Source organism: Typha latifolia, chromosome 7 (assembly GCF_019914945.1).
Source record: "Typha latifolia isolate L0001 chromosome 7, TyphaL0001v2, whole genome shotgun sequence".
Lineage (NCBI taxonomy): Eukaryota > Viridiplantae > Streptophyta > Magnoliopsida > Poales > Typhaceae > Typha > Typha latifolia.
In genome coordinates, this window is record NC_133092.1 from 9046151 (window position 1) to 9066368 (window position 20218).

At 35.4% G+C, this 20218-nt stretch overlaps 1 protein-coding gene across 2 annotated transcripts in view; it reads left to right on the forward strand.

The window, feature by feature from the left end:
• The first annotated feature begins 2477 nt into the window (after window positions 1-2477).
• The window catches only part of LOC140792708 (protein arginine methyltransferase NDUFAF7 homolog, mitochondrial), a 48770-nt gene continuing 31029 nt past the window's right edge, over window positions 2478-20218 (forward strand). Inside the window, exons 1-8 of one of the 2 annotated variants that reach the window (XM_073143865.1) lie at window positions 2557-2647; window positions 2730-2806; window positions 2891-3002; window positions 8520-8565; window positions 8693-8775; window positions 10260-10325; window positions 11547-11647; window positions 13941-14059. In XM_073143865.1, the coding sequence (XP_072999966.1) occupies window positions 8707-8775; window positions 10260-10325; window positions 11547-11647; window positions 13941-14059 (355 nt within the window). In that variant the 5' untranslated portion in view covers window positions 2557-2647; window positions 2730-2806; window positions 2891-3002; window positions 8520-8565; window positions 8693-8706. Of the gene's footprint in view, window positions 2648-2729; window positions 2807-2890; window positions 3003-8519; window positions 8566-8692; window positions 8776-10259; window positions 10326-11546; window positions 11648-13940; window positions 14060-20218 lie in introns of both variants that reach the window. The other variant, XM_073143864.1, reaches the window with a different exon arrangement.

Sequence of the window (20218 nt, forward strand, 5' to 3'; positions counted from 1 at the left end):
ACAACTTAGAAATTTATGTGATTAGGAAGTCAAAATAAATATGATGTGATGCAGTCTCTAATCATATATCTATCACATGCATAATCATGCTAGTTTATCACAAGCATACTTATGCTAGAGATCATCTCCATATAAAATCATAATAGTATAGTCATCTATAATCATCTCCATATATCAACAACATATTCCTATCCAAGATCAGTCTAATTAAATTAATGATAAAATATGCTCAACTGTAATAATCTTTATATAGGATCATATAATCATGATAAAGGACAAAACATGCATGTATATGTTATATATTAAGAAAAGAGTTTGGAGGATAAAATTACTACAATATGATCAGAAGATACAAACCACATATTGCTCACATTCGCTAATCAAACGTCAACTGATCACTAACATGGTACTAGGGTCTCAAATAAGAGGTTTGAGATTTAAAAATGTTTAAGTAATATAAAGTTAGTTGTTTATTCGATTATAATCCATTCAAGTAAAATATGATAATTTATTGAGTTTAAATTAATTAGATTCATATGATAAATTTAATTGTGATAATATTGATATATTAATACTATAATTGATATTTATTTCATAAGAATCTTAGTTTGCTAATTATAGAGTAAGTATAAAATAATTTATTTCGTTTTGTATACAACAAACAACAGCCACATATATATATATATATATATGATTTAGAAAAATATAATTATAAACATAGTCTTATTAGTAATTAATTTGTGATTCTTACTCTTGTTTAATTAATTGTTAACTATATGTAAAATAGTAATTTTCTAATTATATAATAATAATATGTAAACTTAATATTTCATAAAAAAGTAGACAATAATAAGATGCTAAAAATAATTATAATTAATAAATTATTATGCTAAATATACTTAGCTAATAATTATACTAGTGTGTGTAAATTATCAAAATAATTAACTATTGAAATAAACTAATTTACCTTAACATTAGAAAATAAATTATATAATGAAAAGAAAAAAAAAAAGCAATCTCCTTTGCTACAGTGTTAGGCCAAGCCCAGCACTGTTGTAGAAAGAGGAGGAGGACAAACTGAGGAAGAAGAAGAAGAAGAAAGAAAGAAATGAGAATAAGAAGAGAAGAGAAGAGAAGAGAAGAAGGGAAGGAGGGGGCCGGTCCAACGAGGAGGGGCTTAGCCATTGTTGGCCAGCCAGCAGCTGGCCTCTCGCCGGTGGCTTAGGTCCAACTAAGCCTAGAGGAGGAGGAAGAAAGAGAGAGAAAACAGAAAAGAGAAAAAAGAAAAGAGGAGGGAGCTCACTTTGGTCGCCATGGTGGTGGCAAGAGTGAGAGAGAAAGATAGAGATTGAGAGAGAGAGAGAGAGAGAGGAGAGTGGAAGAGAGAGAGAGACTGAGAGAGAGGGACTTAGGGAGAGAGAGAGAGATGAAGAGATGATGGGAAGCATGTGGCATGACGCCCCCATGCAACACCAAGCTGCATGAATATGAGTATACTTTCTTTGCACCATAGAATTTACATATTTTATTATTATCATTTACATTGAAATAAATAATAATGATGCAAAGTCATATTTTTGCTTATTTAACGAATTATAATTATCTCATCACTATTTTGGATTAATTCCTTATTTTTTTAATTAAAGAGCAATTAGAGAGACTTGTATATAAAAAGAAAAAAAATTAGAGATAGAAAATAACATAGCAGTAACAACAACAGAAGAAGAAGAAGAATAATAATTAGCAGCAGCATATGAAGTAAAAAATAAAGAAGATGAAGCAGAAGAAGACAGAGCCATTTTTTTCTCTTATAGTGTCCAGTTAACATTTAATAAGGTATTAAACGACACAATGGCAAAGTTGGAAGAAAAAAAGGAAAAAAAAAATCTTAAGTGCAAAGAAAGCTGAAAATAGACCTAACTGTCAAAATGAAAACTGGATGGGTTTTTCATGCGAAAAACCAAAAAAAGATAAAAAAAAGAGAAGAAAAGGCAAAAGAAAATAATTTTCTCTTCTTTTGTTTCGATATACCACACAGAGAGATAATGAAAAAAGGGAGAATTTTTGTTTTTCTCTTCTTTTATCTCTACTTTTGGAGAGAAAAAACAATATGACTATTAGATGTTTTTTTTTCTCTCTCTTCCGTATTTAACTCCTAAATTTTTTATCTAAATAAGAGAAAATATTTATCTCCTCTTATTTTTTTTCTCTTATCTTTTCTCCTAATCTGTCCATCTAAACAAGATCAAAAGGCATAAGTGACTTTAGAGTCGGTTAACTCTTAAGCATTTTTAGTGTGCTTAATCATTACACTTAGGCATCCTACTCAACCAAACCATCCTATTTGGTGATACTTTAAAACCATTATTTATAAAAATAATATTAAATTAAGAAATATCATAATAAATCGTAGGAGAATGGAGGAGTGTCATGAGTCATGGCTCATATGAAGGATAGATAGTTTGGCATGGGCCTCTGTTATTACTTGGGCCTGACCTAGGCGAACTCAGGCCCGTTAGATTGCGATAAACCGACCTAATATGATCCCGACCTCTCGCCGACCTCTCGCCGGTAGCCTTCTGCGCGCCGCACCCTCACAGAGCTAAACACTTCGTACGAATGGCGTTACGCTTCCGAGCAGTCAAACGTACAGACCTCAATCTTCTCTCGCTACCTCTCCATATCTCTTTATCTCTAGTTTATTTTCTATAACATTTTTCTTTGCATAGTTCTCCATTGGGAGCACTCGAGGTGGATTCCTCTAAGCTTCTTCTCCACGGACATTGTGGGCGATAAACCAATTCTTGTGAGTTTTTAACTCTAGCACTCGTCGTGTATACCTGGCTGTGAGCGCAATCTTTGCTTATATCGAATCTTTGATCTATTGCAGGTTCGTGACTTTATTCGTTCTGCATTGTACGATCCAAATCATGGTTACTTCTCGAAGTTGTCAGGACCCGTTGGGATGCTTGAGAGAAGCATCCGGTTCAATCAGCTCGAAGGTGCAAACCTTTTTCTTGATCCTTGTAGCTTTTGTGCTCATATGGTTAGATCTTCAAAATTACGAGTCTAGACTACCATTAGGTTTACCTGGTTTTCATAACATGCATTATTCATTATATTTGTTCCCTCACCTTTACTAATCCTTGCAAGAATAGACGCTTGCTGCATTTTCTGCCCTCAATTTGCTTGATGTTCATGCAAAGGACTTCGGATTTCTTGTTTTGAAAGCTTAGGCCAGCAAAGGACGGTCTGTTATATATCTTATATGCTAACACTCCGGTTCATTGCTTATAACATTTTGAACATTTTGATAAGCCCAAGAAATAGACTTAAATAGGTAGTTTTTGACCAAAATATTGCTACAGTAAAAAATATTTCCTAAAGTACGTCACTGTTTAAACTATTTTCCAAATTAGTACAACAGTGAAATTGCTGTCTTAGACAGTGATTTTAGTGGATTAATTAACTTTTTAATATACTGAAAAATTGTTAGAAAAATTATTGTCTCAGACAATGAATTTTTTTTACCATTGTTTCTATATAAACCACTTTTAGGCGATTTATAAATTATTATATAACAAATTTGAAATTGAAACTTGGAAGAGTAATGATCTTTATTTTGCGATTTTGAGCAAAGCTGGTTGACAAGAATCACTATGCCATTCTATGTTTTATATGTATATTTTTAAATGACAAAGGGGCTAGTAGGATTCGAATTTATGAATTTTGCTCTGATACTATGTTTACTCACCAACAAATTTAGATACTTAAGCTATTATAGAACAGTGATTTTTATATTTTATATTTTAACACATATCAACTTGTCTCTATATGAAAATATAGAATAGCATGTTCCACATGATTGTATAGTTTTTTCAAGTTTGGAGATAAGAACATTATATATATGTACAATAATATAATTTAAATTTTGTCATTAGTTTAGTGATTAGTACTGATTGGCTCAATATGTTGCAGTAGGATATGTGCAAAAGAACACCACATGGTTGATGATTGAATCACATAGATTCATACAACACAAAAAGAAACTATAGGGACAATATAGTGTTAGAAGGAGCATGTTTTTGAGTTTTGGCCAAAACCAAATGGATTGGTTTTTGTCATGAAAGGTCAAAAACCAACCTGAAAATTGCAAGCTGCCAATCAGCCAGTTTCAGTGGGTTCAATCATGGTTTCAGCAGCTTCACTTTCTGATTTTAGTGGTTTTGGTGGCCAATTTTATGCCGAAACTGTTAAAAGTAGCAAAATACAGTAATTCCAGATCCAATTTATGTTATAAGGTTGGATTTTTAATTTTGAGGTATCTATTTCATAATCAAATTAGATATAGATGAAAAATTATTTATATATGACTAGAATTTGGCTAAAAAAGGTAACGTCAAGTGGGCAGTGAGCTACAATGTATCAAATTATTCTTGCAATTTCTTTTTGGCATCAACCTCTAGTTTTGGCTAAAAAGGTAAAGTCAAGTGGGCAGTGAGCTACAATTTATTTAATTATTCTTGCAATTTCTTTTTGGTATCAACCTCTAGTTTTGCATGATATGCTGAAAGTCTTATTTAATTTGAGTGGTACTTCATTATTCTAAATGATAATATCTATATTCATAACTTTTGTTAATCTTTCAAAATTACTTTTTACTTTCTACTTTCTCCTTTTTCCTTTTTTTAATTTTTTATTTATTTTCATATCTTAAAAAGAGGCTGAAGCTGAAACTGTCAAAACTAGAGCCAAACCTGCCAAAACACCGAGTTTCATTTTTTTCAACAACCGAAACAAAAACCAAAACTGAAACTTCAAACCTTTAGAAGGAGAAAAGAAAATGTAGAAATATCTGATATGCCTCATTCATTAGCTTCAATAAGTATATAAATTATCATAGCTTTCAAAGAAAAAGAGAAAGGGGTTTGTAGAAGCATCATATTTGTATGGTATTTCGTTTGTAGTATGGAGAATATGTTAATATAATCATGGATGGCCGTGCCGACTGGCACGGGGCTTGTCGGTCAGCACTTGCTGTGCTGGTGGCGTATCGGCATGTGGCATGAAGGGTGCTGTGCATGACACCCCTTCTAATAGCTTTGCCTCTCACCATCGATCTCGTCGTTGAGCTATCCTTTGCCTATCGCCGTTGCTGTTGCTTCATCGAATGCCCTAGCCCGATCGAGAAGAGATCGAGAGGGGTTAAAACTTAAGTTGCGGATCCAAATTCAGATTCGGTTCCGAATCCGAATCCTTATCCATATCCGCAACTTAAGTTTTAACCCCTCCCTCTCTCTCTCTCTTCATCTCTTTTCTCTCGGGCTAGGGCAAGCGACGGTGAGCGGTGATCGGCGAGCAATGACGATGGCGACTGCAAAGGTGAAGGTGAGTATCCCTTATTTTTTTCTCTTCTCTTATGGCACGACCGGTGGTTGGCACAGTCTGTGCTTGTGGCACGGCTATCGTTATATATAATCAAGTCTCTCTGGAACCAAATGTTCTTTTGTCTTAAATTGTGGATTCTAATTTACAACTATAGCAGGAATAATAAAAAGCATGTTGAAACGTAACTTCAAAACACTTGTGAATATTACGAAATTGTTTCTATAAAACTCGTGTTTTTTTTATTTTATTTGTTGAAGTGAATCTTTTTAGATAGCCAACTCACAGAAAAGCTTAAGCTTAGGTAATGGACCAAAAATGCATAGCTAATCTTAACATGCCACTTGGTTTTGCCTCTTTTATACTACAATTGGATAGATGATAGATAACATAATGTGCAACCCTTAGATGTTAAGTCCAGTGCGTTAAATAGTGTTTGCTATATGATGGCTAGTGTGGTTTACCTTTGTGCTCAGCGGATGATGCCCAGCATAGCAGATGATGTGGGCATAAAGCGTGCTTTTAAAATCTACAGTATTCATATTATAGCACTATATTTTCGAAAGATATGAAAGAATATAGTACAAGCAAGAAAATACCAATAGTTTAAGAAAGAATAATCTTTCACAAAAATAATATCCATCGTAGGCTTTAAGAGAAGCAAAAATAATCTATAAATGTAAGATGTACCAACCCTCTAAATACCGTAAGATACATACCATAGTTTAAACTTTAAAGAACTACTAGTAGTTGATTTTGGCTTGGTACGACACCCATGAACTTGGACAAAGTAGATGTACCAACCCTCTAGATACCATATAGGGTACATGCCATAGTTTAAAGAACTATAATAGTAGTTAATTTTGGCTTAGTATGACACCCAAAATGAACTTGGACAAAGTAGATGTACCAACCCTCTAAATACCATATAAGGTACATGGCATAGTTTAAAGAACTATAATACTAGTTGATTTTGGCTTAGTATGCCATCCAAAATGAACTTGTACATCTTCCAAAGGTGGCCATAATACATAGCATAGTGGAGAGGACCTAAATCACTAGAGACAAACTACCAACTCAGGGAGTCGGGGGCCATGATCCCTTTTCGTAATAGTTGTCAAGCACCATATTAGGTAATGGTTCAAACAAATGTTCAGAAAACTGTGTTGGGAAGCTTATTGCTTTGTGGTCGCATCAAAGGCTGAGCATTAATGAAGTGGATTATGAGTATAGGTTATCAAAAATCAAAATTATGCAGAATGTTATATGGTTTTGGTGTAATGGTCTCCGAAGTTTATGATGGATTGTGTTAAGGGCTTAACTTGTAAATATCTGTGGATGGCTTGTGGATTGTCCAAGAAACTATGTAGTATCTAGGTTTAGTTTTAGGGATGAGACTCATCTTGTTATGGCTTGATACTTTTGTGGTGCAAAGATAGCAAAGTTCTTGATTGCAAAGTACTTTTGGGTAGATCTTTTCTAACAAGATGAATCCTCTAGTTTTCTGGCTGACTTTGTTAAAGGATTTGATAGTGGACATTGGGTGGGGTGACTAAGAGGATTTCATGGAAGTGTTGAGAGACGAACAACAACATATGGCTATTTATGTTATTCAGTTGTATCATTGAGGCTTGTCTTAGGTCTGATAGCTTCCCTTGAGACATTGCATGAGATTTTGTTAGAAATATTCCCTAAGGCATTGAAGCAAGATATTTATGAGATCTTGAGTTTGAACCTATCCAATCTCTTTACTAAGACAGTAAGACCTATTTACTTTGTTTGTTCTAGTTTGACGTACAAGGGCCATGTAGTTTGTTGTTTCTCAGTTGTTTATACATAGTCCTGGAGGGCCACATAGAGAACATTTCTTATGAACATCTAGCCATTTTATTACTACTCTATTGGTCTGCCTAATTTGGAAACCAAACACAGATAAAGGTCCCTTAATACTTACTATCAAAGTGGTAAGGAGTAGTGCTGCAAATAAGAAGTTACTACTAAAACTTTTTTTATCCCAATAATTACCATTAAACTCTATATAGGGTCTTCCTCATGGTTTGAAGTTTCACCCGAGACGGAATAGTAATGGTCGAAATTTAATGAAAACTAAAGTTGAAACTCATTGGTTAAGGCTGAAACTATCAAAATTTCTACTTTTAACATTTACTTTGGATCACAATAGGCTATAACCACTCCGTTTTGATCCATGCCAAATTGTATTGATTCGTGTTGATCCAGTGTTCACTTGTATAGACCTATTTTGACAATATGCCTAAGACAGTATTTGGCATAGGGTGTGCCTCCCCGTGCCTCCCATATTGTCATATATTGTGTCGATGGCTAACAATTGCTGTACCATCAACATAACTTTCTCTAGAATCAAGTACATATCCCTTATAAAAGCTGAGAAGGGCACCAACTGCTAGTGCCTGGATCTATGATAGTAGAAGATTAAATGAAGATTCTGTTCAAGAAATAGAGAAGATGGAAGTTGAAGCAATCAAAGTGGGTGGTGTCTGCTGGATCTACAAATAGGAAAAGTATTTATATTTCATATATTGCTATTTTGGTACCATGAGAACTAGAAGGGAGAATTATTTGCCTTGCATGAAGCCTTACATACTATGTCGCACATGGTAAATAGTGCTTGTTCTCCCAATAGTTTCCTGTTGGACAAATCGCTAGCTTAATTGGACATGTCAAAATTTTGGTCTTCTCATTTAGATAAATGTTGATTGCTATGTTGTGTTGTGTACTATCAGGCCTTGCGCTCTGTTGGTTCATTTATTTCTGGTTTATACTTCAATATTATTAACTTATAATCATGAAGTTGTAATCTCCCTTAGCTGTTGATAAATATCATGAGAGGGTCTAGAAGTTCCTAGTTAGGTTTACAATATTTGGCTATATAGTAGAAAGACTGATATATTTTCCATTTGAGTGAATTTCAGTTCTTCTAGATACTTAATTGGCGGAACTAAGTTAGACCCTTATTTTCGGATTGTTTTACCTTTACTCTTAAGATAAATGATTCTTTTTCATCATAACTCAATCTTTTTCCTCTTTGCTGTTTGTATCATGGACTTTGATATGTTCTCTTTGTTTTACTCAGAAAGATCTTTTTGACTGTACAGAAATTATGCGTCTTTCATGTGCAACAAGCTTAGTTGCAAGGAAAATGTAATATATCTTGTCTTTTGTAAATATTTTTGGAAGCTACAAGCTTAAATTTATCAGACACTAAGACCTTTCACATTATGAGTCTGATGACTTCCCTTTTACTTATGTGGACATTCTCGTCATACAGGGAGGAATGCCTACATGCAATATCTTGATAAGCTGTACAAGAAGCATGATATTGCTTGGTTCACTCCAGTGGAGCTTTTTAAGGTATGCTCTTTGTATGTTGTTAAGTGGAAAGATTTTATTCTTCTTATGACTTGGACATTATTGGTACCCATTTTTCGTTTGGTAACTAGTCGATGTTGATGATTCTTTATTAATGATCCAACAGAGAGGAGGAAGCGAGTTTTGCCAATGTGCCGCAGTAGGATGCTATGGAATAGAAAAAGAGAAGAATACAATATAGAATAATAGTGAAAAAGTAGGGTATATTGTAATACTTTATATGCTTGCTTCCAAAGTAATATAAGAAACTTAAGAAACCCAAGAGTGCACAACATAGTCTTATGGAATTGTCCATATCACAACCTTTGAAGAAAAAAGTCCGCGAATATCCTGATGTGGAGAGTAGTTGAAACTAGAGATGACCATCCAAGACCTGAGCTGAATTATTGAGCTAGTTTTGGGCCTCAGCTTTGTCCATTACCATGCCCAACTACAAGTCAGGCAGGGTGTGCTTGCGGCGGACCTGACTAGCAAAGCCATGACTGATTATCTTTGGTCTGAATCAACCAATTCTCTGACCCAAACTCCTATAATTCAGCCTGCTCCACTACGACCGATGCTATTCCTAGCCAAGGGGCTATAGATTGCTGAAGGGAAAGGGAGGAGGAGAGAGAAGAGGCTAAGGAGATTGAGAGTAGGAGGTAGAGAGGAGGCTGAGGTGGATGGATGGGAGGAGAGAGGTGGGTAGGGACATGATTTGTTTCTTGTTGTTGTTTGTGCGGTGAGGTGGCATTAGGGTAGGAAGGTTGAGGGGGGAGAAGGGAAGAAGAGACAAGAAAAGAAAAAAAATGAAAGGAAAAAAGGATGAAAGGGGAGAGAAAGTGCTGCATGAATGAATTTTGGTGAAAATGGTTTTCTCTCCATTCTAGCTAGTTTTAGTATTTGTGCTCATTATTGTTCTAGTAAGGTTCACTCTTGTGGATGGAAGAACTTTACTTAATACCATGCAGGTTATACTTGTGTCAATTTGTCTCATGGCAGCTGTCTTCCTCATTGACACTTGATACATGGGTTGAACCTTCTGATCGTAAAGCTTATATACTTATTTCAAGACATGCTAACTTGTGGTGGTTTGGCATGTCACAATAAGGAAATCCTTGATAATAACATCCATAATAAAGTTCTTAACATAGCACTAGTAATAAGATTAACATTAGCTCTTCTCGCACTTTGCCAAGATTGGAACTGTGGTGCAACCTAGCTGTTACAGGAGAAAGTGATTAAGGAGAGCTCTGAAATTTCAGGTCCTACCACTTGGATTAAATCTGCATGTTAGGTTTCATTCATTCTATTATATTTTTCAGTTCTCGAACTTGGAAGTACTTTACGTCCACAGATGTTATGCTTAATTATGTTTGTAATAACTGAAATAGTCCTTTTTTACCTTTCAAAATCTTGTAAAAGACTTACCCTTCTGAGGGTAAGGTGCTAAAATATGTAGCTAATTTCTGACATTTTCTTCATAGCCATGGTATGCTTATGCTATAGCGGAAGCAATAATGCGGACAGCCAACTTTTCAATCCCATTGAAGGTACAATCTCTCTTTGCTCTAGCACTATCATTACCACTGCAGTACCTATGAGCATGCCTCAACACGAACTTATCAAATAAAGTAATAAACTATTCATAGTGCTCATTATGAATCACTAAATGTTTAACTTCTAACTACATCGATTCTTGTGTCAAGTTGAGGATGAAGCATGGTACAAGTGAATAAGAGCTGTGTTACCAGATGTTGGATGAAGCATGGTACAGGTGATCTGCATAGTGCAATTTAGGGACAGCCATCGAGAGTGGAAATTAGCGATTACTTAGTTTAATTTTTTATAAATGTAAGCATAAGAATAACAATCTATGTTATATAACTTTTTAATGTAATGATATATTTCAATAGATAATTACCATAAGCTAAGTTGTGAAGGCATCATGGAAGGATATCAGCAGTTTCTTTATATGTTGATCTAAGTTATTCCCAGGTTTTGGGAACTTGATTTTAGTTTCTGTTTCACTTTCTGTTTTTGTCCACAAGTATTTGATAGGTCCTTTTAATTATTGTATTATTACCTTAGGTCCACTAATACTTAAGCTTAAGCACTGTTATTCATTCACTTTTGAAGTAAATAGAAAAGGTATATATTAGTTTGATGCACTCATACTATTCAAACATCAAAATTTTCATGGAAGATCATGATATAATCTAGTGATATTTGTAGAACATTAAAATATCATCCAGTTAGTTGCAATTTTACAAAACTTTATGTGCTTTCATTTGACTAAGAAGGTTGAATATTGTAGGCAGGACCAAATTGGCACTTAACTTCTTATACAAGTGTTCATCAGAATAACCAAGGCCAACAAACTTATCCTGGTACTTTTATGTTGGGATAGGCAATTATCATTCAGACAGAAAATGTCTATTTCTCAGATATAATAGGACTGCATGAAAATGCAGGGTAAAGAGGCAATTTAACTATTCTAGTCCCTGACAAGATTCTATAATAAATGTAGTTGGGAACTTGGATTGAGAAGTTTGAATTTGGAGACAACATATGTTCTTGTTATTCAAGGCACTAATAAGTTGGTTGATTTAACACCTTAATCCTTCCACTCTAAGGCTCAAATTGCTACTTGGGTTTGTTTCACTCTTTTCTTTTTTTTTTTCTAAATTTTCATAGTAGTTTATTCTATTTATATATTCTACTCTACCTTTACTTTCTAACAACCATATAAATTTTTATATATGTTGGATCAGATATATGAAATTGGGGGTGGTTCGGGAACATGTGCAAAGTGTATTCTAGATTACATGATGTTGAATGCACCACCGAAAGTCTACAATAATATGATTTACATGTAAGTACCATACTTATTTGCTTTAATGTTCTTTTGGTATACTACCATTTCACTCATGTCTGTTTTAAGGTGCTTTACACATTTGTTCAGTGTTGATGAGGGAAACTGTTAGATAAAATAATTAGCTAAAGAGCTGATGTAAAATGTGAATGATAAATATGAATCTACTTAGTGATGATGGTGTTATATGCTAATGTTTTGGTTCTTATTATTATTTCTTACTCTTTATGATACTCATTACACTATAGTACTATGTATAATGTGTGTATTTTGTTCCCATTACTTTTGTGATGTTGAAAACTTTTCACTTTTTCATATAAATGTGGAATCCTCCACAATAATATTATTTCTCAAATATTCATCATTTTTTCTTCTTTTCTTCAGAAGTCCCATCACTTTTATATATAGAGATGAGGAGATTATATCAAATCACAAATTGATCCTGTTCAAATTTTTTATAATATAATATATAACTAAACTAAGACTCTTTTAACTTAAAAAACAATCAAATATTAACAAACTTATCTTTAAATAAACTAATAATTAATACTCCTAGATTTTTAGTAGTTTTAATAAAATTGGACATTTTAAAATTAAATCTAATTTTTTAGATGAAAATACATTCAAAATTAAAAAAAATAAATAAAAATATAATTCCTATCATTCGCTTCCGTTGCGCAAATCTTGTCTCGAGATTATCTTCATAATCTATATCTTTAGAACTTTCTTCATAAGATAATTCGATCATTTTGCGTTCTGTCTTGATATTTGAAAACTAAATTTTCTTTATGATTGAATGTGTCGGATCTAAACTTGCTCTGAGAGTGATTGTCTATTTATGAATTATGTGACAATATGAAGCGAGGTTTAGTAAACATTATCAAATATTATTTTATTCTCAGAAGGCGAAAGCCCTATTATTCCAATTTGTGAAATTTTACAAATGTACCCTTTATCATCAGTATTCTTTTGTGAGTTTTTGACTATTTTAAGTCTGCTCCTATTTTTTTTACACATCTAATTTATTTTAAAACTTTAATATGAGATTAGTTGTGTTTGGAAACCGTTGAACCACTCAACAACTTCCAAATATAAGTCATTGACTAGGTCACGACTTATATGAAAATTTTAAATTCTTTAAAAAAATTGCTATTTTTAGGAAGAAATTTCTATATAACTTGCTTTCTGGTTCAGCAATTCCAAATACTATATAGAAATACTCCTTTACACTTGGCAATTATTTTAGAGGACTCGAAATTTTCATATATTGGAAGTCGTTGATTGAGTCAGCGGTTTCTAAACACACCTAATCTCATATTTAAGTTTAGAAATATATTAATCACGTAAAATAAATATTTAGGAGGGCCAGCTTAGTTGAAATCTCTTCTTTTGTCCATACTTTCTTTTTTGTTTACGCAAAGGCAGATTAAATTGGAAGAAGCCACAAAGAATACAATATCATCAATGGAATACAAAACAGTTTTTTTTCCCAAAATCCCTATTTAGCAAGTGTTGCTAAAAATTTATATAATACAAACTTCCATAATAAGGTTTTTGATGCATTTAGCTGTATTGTCTTGCTAGAAGATCAAGGCTTACCAACTAGAGATCAACACTGTCTGAACAATGTGTGACACACCCACACCCCCTCATGCCAAATGATCTATCATCAATTTGGCATGGGAGGCTAGAAAGTCAATTCACTGTTGCTACAAAGCGGGAAAATTTGGGAATCGTCAAAATGAAGAATAATAAGACAATACCCCGACTTCTCAACAACACCAGTAAGTATTGAGCTCACCTAGCCCTTGCATGTGCAAGTCTATTATAATCCTTAACGTGCGAAACTTTCGCTGCAATTACTGAGCTGGCTCTATTTGACTCGAGATGACTCACTTCCAAAGGATTCCTTATAATTTTAAGATAATAGTTAAGAGTTTTACAAAGCCAAGATCAAAATAGGCTGAGCACAAGCGGCTCGTGAGCCAGATTGACACCCCTACATATTGTTTGCAAATTTATCATAACAAATCCTTAATAGTGATTGGCTTCCTTTTAGAAGTTAAAATTCGAGGCATGGTGCCCTTTGTCCTGGTAGAGCAGTTTTATAAATATGCAACAATCTTTACTTTTGACCTACAGACCTAGATGACTAAATTATCTCAAAACAACACAAATAATTACCTAAATAGAGGGGTTGGTAGAAGACTTAAAATGAAATTTCTTTTTAAAGCTATTTCCTTTCCCTCCCTGAAGAATGTGTCCTAAAGTTTTGTTCACCCGAACTTATTAGCTCTGTAGAAATCAGTCCATCACTTGCCCAGAAGCAGCTAGAAACTGTTGGTGAAGTGCAGAGTCATTTGTCAAGATTTAAAGTGGAATGCCGTGATGCAACTGATAAAAGTGGATGGGGTAAGCCAATAAAAATTTATTGCACTGCTAGCTCGTTATGTTTTAAGTTATCTTAGTCACAAATTATTTTGATTTGTTCTGCTTTATGTGTTAAATCATTTTTTTGTTCAATTTGTTAACTTCAATAACAATTTATGAGTTGCTATCAATTTTTGTGCAAACTTTTATCATTATATGTTATCTTACTGTGGTTATGCTTGTGAGAATTTTACCAGTTAACTAGTTCTGTTTATTTATCATTCTTTTAATCCATTTCATTTTTGATCTTTTCTTTTTTGCAAATATTTATAGTATCAAAAGAATGTAATTCTTTGCTATTTACAAAGATCTGGAAAGAACTACCCTTCCTCTCATGTACAGTGAAGTTGATTGCTTCATTGGTAGCTCATTCATTTTATCTGGTGCTTGAGGTGTGTTTCAAATGCTTCATTTCACTATGGCTTGTAGTTTTCATTTCTTGTAGATCTCTAGCAATAAGAAAGCTAGTCTTGACAAGTGTTTTGAAAGGTGCCGAAGGTGAAGGGAGTAGGACTTGATCATCCTCTATCTCATCACTAGTAAAAAGAAAAGAGTGATGAGATATGATGGGACAAAGAGAGCAAGAGGGAACAACTTCTATTTTACACACTGTACTATGTAATGTTCATTTTTGATAGCCTAGTACTAATATCCTTGAAGAGCATATTAATATATTAACATATTGTTACACAGTATGGTTGTGTTATAATTGTGAATTGTGATCATATTATTTGGTATTTGGTGTAGCGCATCATTATAAATTTTATATATATTATATTAGTATATATTATATTATATATGGTTATTTTAAATCTTTTATATGTTAAAATTGGTAGACCTCTTTGACTAGGCACTATGTGGTGGAGTGCTTGTTGCAACACGGGCTGCCTTTCAAAACACTGGTCTTGATCCTATACTCAACTAATTTAGCCTCGCCATCAAACATGACAAGTTCATTCATGGCAAATATTTTCCATAATTTATAGGCCTTGTTTTTCAATCTCGCTGTAAATCAGTAATGGTGTGACATCCTGATAGGTTACAGAATGATTCCTTCAATATCTGAATTTATTGCAGGAAGCAGTCCGCGCAACCGAGGGAAAATATTCACCAAATATTCTCCCGTAGTCAGAAAATCATGAAACTAAATGGAATCGATCTGTAACTTCCTGATCTATGTTTTTTGTATTTACGCCCTTCGCAGATTCGCACTGCAACAGGAACGAAATTACGCTTTAGTGTGGATGATGGTGGTGGTGACAGGTGGAGTGGATGTTAGGGTTATGGATGGTAATAGAGATGAAGGTGGAGGGTTGATGTTGTTTAATTGATAAAGACGAAGGGGAAGAAGTGGTCGAGATCCCAAAGAAGAGGGAGGACTCGACATACGAGGGAGATTAGAAGTTAGGAGAGACCTTGCCAATGGTAGAGGTGGTAGGTTGGTGAAGGAGAAAGGAAATTATAATAGAGAGAATAGAGAGAAGATAGGAGGTAATAAATCAATAATCCAATAGCATAATAATTTTGGCTGCCATCCACACCTTTATAAAGACTAGCCAACAAGCTAAAATACAATTATTAACCCTAATTCGAGAAGATTCCCGCCAATCGCGTTCAAACGCACAAAAGGCGTTCTCTGTGTGTGCAAACGTGATGCAGGCATTCGAACGCACAAAAGACGTTCTCTGTGTGTGCAAACACGATGCAGGTGTTTGAATGCGCTCGACCTCGTTCGAATGCATATTTTGCGTTCTCGTTTTTGGGAACCCGATAACAGGCATTTGCAAGGGTGTTCGAATGCAACTCTTTCTGCGTTCGAACGGTTGCTTTCGAACGCGACTTATATAAATTTTATTTTAATGAAAATAAACAACTAATGCAATAAGAAAAGACCCTAACTAAATGTATCACATCCTGAGGTATCACCCTGGAATCTTTTGTACTTCTTGCATACTAGAAAGCATTTCCCACTGAAACACCTTTATTTGATATTACAATCTTGTCTAACTGTATCACCTTTCTAAGTCCTGCTTTTTTTAGTCATGTCCAGAAACTAAATGTGGTTAGAACAGACATGCAGTTAGCTCCAGCTACCTACTAGTCAATTTCCTTGGAATCATGAGATGCAATTTTGTAGCTAGTAATCTTCTCCAATATTTTAACTAATATTTATCTTCAAATTTGTAGCTAATAATTGTCTTCATGGAATTTAGCAACCCTAAACAATGTATCAGACAATATCAGTTACACTTGATCAATTCATTAAGCAAAATTACGGCTGTCAAAAAAATCCGTGGGCTCGTGAGGCTCGCGGCTCAGCTCGAGCTTTAAATAAGTTGAGCCGAGCCAAGATCAAAAGAATTATCGAGCCATGCCGAGCTAGCACTAGCTTTCTCAGGCTTGGTTCGATTAGGCTCGCTTAGCTTTAATATATATATATATATATATATATAGTTTGAGTTATTAAGAGCCATTGGAACTTAGATCCAACTAATTTCTAAAGTCCTACACCTGTCGCACTCCAAAACCTATCTCGCCGCTCTCATTAACACGGACTCGCCCCCAAATCCCCATCGCCATCGTTATTTTGCCTTCTGGCGTACTAGGTGTTGCCCCGCATCCAAGGACTCCACGAGGGTGACACATGTCTTGTGGGTAAGGTTGTGAAGCCGTTCTTCCTCTCAGTTAGCTTTTTGCCCTTGTCGAGCTTATCAAAGATGTGCTTGTCGGCAGAGAATTGCTTGAGAGAGTTACAGTCGAGGCTGAAGAAGTACTGGGGTAGGTGGTCATACTCAGTGTGCACGGCAGTGAAAGCGTCTTGGATCTCTTTGGCTTCATTTTTCTGTAGTGTTCTCTACTACATCTTCTTTGCCACTATCTTCTACCTTCTCCTCCTTTGTACTGCCAACTACAATTTCTTCCTTCAAAATTTCAGAAATTAAAAAAGATGAAGACAAATTAATGTCAAGGACTCTGACTTCTCTAAGACAATAGCTGAGTTCCTTACCAGAGAGGGGCAAAGAAGCATATTCTTTGAGACCTCAAGATTGTTTGGTTGGTCTACCAACATTAGTTGGGGATCACAATTATTTCGATAATGCTAGCAAAACTGAGGTGAGACTGATCTCCTCTTTTGCAGGCTCAGATTCTAATTGAGATCGTCCTCTTTCTCAATTAGGTCCTATAATTCTCCTCCAAGAAGATGCGCTATGTCATCTTCTTACATGTCGCTTCCTGGACTTTGGCCAACATGTTTTGGACCATGGGCTCCAACAAGCTCCAGATGCAATCGACAACGAACATCATGGCGTGATTGGGTACATGGAGGAGCCTAGCTCGATCAAGCTCATGACTTATCAAGCTATCGAGCTGGACATGAGCCGACCCGAGCTTGAGCTGAGAAAATAATGCTATCGAGCCAAGCCGTGCTGGGCTTAGCTCGCTCAAGCTTGGCTTGTTTACACCCTTAAGCCTAACCTTCTAGGTCTGAATCTATGATCTCACAAAGGACAAAAGACTTTGCCATTAATGTGTATTTACCTTGCAATCTTCCATCAAATCTGTAAAGATATAAAATTAAGAAATCATCCATGCATAAACAAATAATAATTCCTCTATCATTTGAGAACTTGTGGCATGCACAAGAGTCGACCTTAAGACTTTGTGGAATCAAATAAGAAAATTGCCTTGTCAAAAAATGTTGATCTTCCTACTGGAGTGACTTGACTTCATCTCTTGATCTCAATAGATAAATATAGCTATATCTTAAGAGTTGAGAAATCATTTACACTGCAAAGTATCTCTTTCCATCTCTTGCTTCAAAGCCATCATAGACATCTGAATGAACTAGCTGCAACAACTTGAGCTATCTATGCACTTCTTTAAGGCTTCTTGATGCAGGACAACGTTTTGATTGTAGAGTTGAGAAAAAAAAGTAGGGAAAAATAATCAAATCCGTGGAATCCACCAATTGGGGTGTCAGAATCTACCGACGTTGGAATTCACCAACAAACACTCAATAGGCAAAAGCTATCAAAATATTTATTAACCCATAAAAGATGATTACAAGCCTTTATATAGGCAAAATAAAGTAAAAGACAAAAGACGAAAATAACCCTAGAAGGTGACGAGTCACAACCCTCGTTAAGCCAAAAGGCCACGGGTGCAGCCCTTTTGTGCTTACGAGAATACACGTGACGAAAAGTGGTGTCCCTACCAACTCTCCTGGGGTGGAAGAAACTCTACCCAGTCGAGTGGCTCTGATAGTACTCCAAAATGTCAGGGTCAAGCTGCTGTAACTCTTCGTGAGTGATCCACGTACAATCAAACTCTGGTCGCCCGTGCCATCGAACGAGAAAACGGTGAACCCCTTTTTCTGCAGTAGATGTTATTTGATCATCTAAAATAGCGTCTATCTTTTCTTGTGATGTGGATAGGAAAGGAGAAGTGGTAGGTGGCACAGCAGAGATGTCTGTAAGGGTAGTAGATGTAGCATAGGGTTCGGTAGGGATATGCATAGGTGGATGGTAGACTGCTAGATCCTCAATATTAAAAGTACAACTAATGCCATAATCAGGGGGAATATCAATGACATAAGCGTTAGCACTGACACGTTTTAGAACTTGGAAAGGTCCTGCACTACGGGAATGCAACTTCCGAATAGCTCCCGAAGGGAATCGTTCGGGTCTGAGACGAATCATAACATGATCTCCAACATCGAACTCCTTAGCACGTTTGTGCAAGTCGCCATGTATTTTATACTGGTGATTACTCGCCTCAATTCGCTTAGTGATCTCTTGATGCAAAGAATGAACATGATGTGTAAATGCTTCGGCAGACTCAGAGACTCTAGAATGAGATGACATAGGCAACAGATCTAGAGGTTTGCGTGCTTTAAAACCATGAACAACTTCAAATGGGCTCATGCCAATAGACTTGTTAATAGAGTTATTATATGCAAATTGGGCTATAGGAAGAATGACATCTTAGTTTTTGTTGTGATTACCCACGAGACAGCGCAAAAGATTTCCAAGACTACGATTAGCTACCTCGGTTTGACCATCGGTTTGAGGATGATAGGCACAAGAAATTTTTAATTTTGTGCCAACCATGTGCTATAAGGTTTTCCAAAAATAGCTCATAAAGCGAACATCCCGGTCAAAAACAATAGTTTTTGGAAGACCATATAACTTGACGATATGAGCAAAGTACAATTTGGCCACTTGTGATGCATCAAAGGTCTTAGCACAAGGAATAAAATGGGCCATCTTAGAGAAGTGATCCACAACCACGAGGATTGAATGTGGCAAGTTTAGGAGAGACGCTCCAGGGACAAAGTCAATTGCATGTTGGATATCGCGTAAAGGAGGCAATTGGTCTGGCATATCATCTGGGAACACATCTTGAAACTCATTTAGTATAGGAGCAGATTCGTTGCATGATGGAGTAAGGGTAGTGCTCCCAACTTCACGAGCTACCAAGGCAAACACAATAGAGCCTTGGTTTGCTTCTTTTTCAAATTCTTTAGAATTTATTATGTGCAAACCCTTTTTACTTGGAGCTTTTTTTTTGTTATCTTTATTACTTATTTTAGGGCGTATAGGGTTTATCTTAATCTTTTTGCCTTCAAAATTGAAAGAGCACGAGTTAGAACGCCAAAAAATAGTTACATCATGATCAAATAACCCAGGGCGTCCTAAAATGATATGCCCTACATCCATCGGTACAATGTCACACCACACATCTTCCTTATAAGAAAGGAAAGTGATAGGAACGAGGCATCTCTCATTTATAGCAATGGAAGAATCATTTACTCAAGATATCTTATAAGGATTCGGATGAGGTGTAGACTTTAACGCCAGGCGAGATATAACGTTAGAAGAGACGGTGTTAATACAACTCCCACTGTCGATGATAACTTTGCAATCTTTAGTCTCACATTTAATGTAAGTGTAGAATATTGCATTCCTTCGCTAATCATTGATCTCCCGGGGTTGCGTCAAAGCGCAACGAACGACACCAACAGTATGGTCTCCATAAACACAATCTTCGTCACTATCTTGGACATCATCAGGGTCAGGTTCATAAACTTGTTCATCGAGCTCATTGTCCCCGATAGTGTCATCAGGGCTTTTCGAGGAC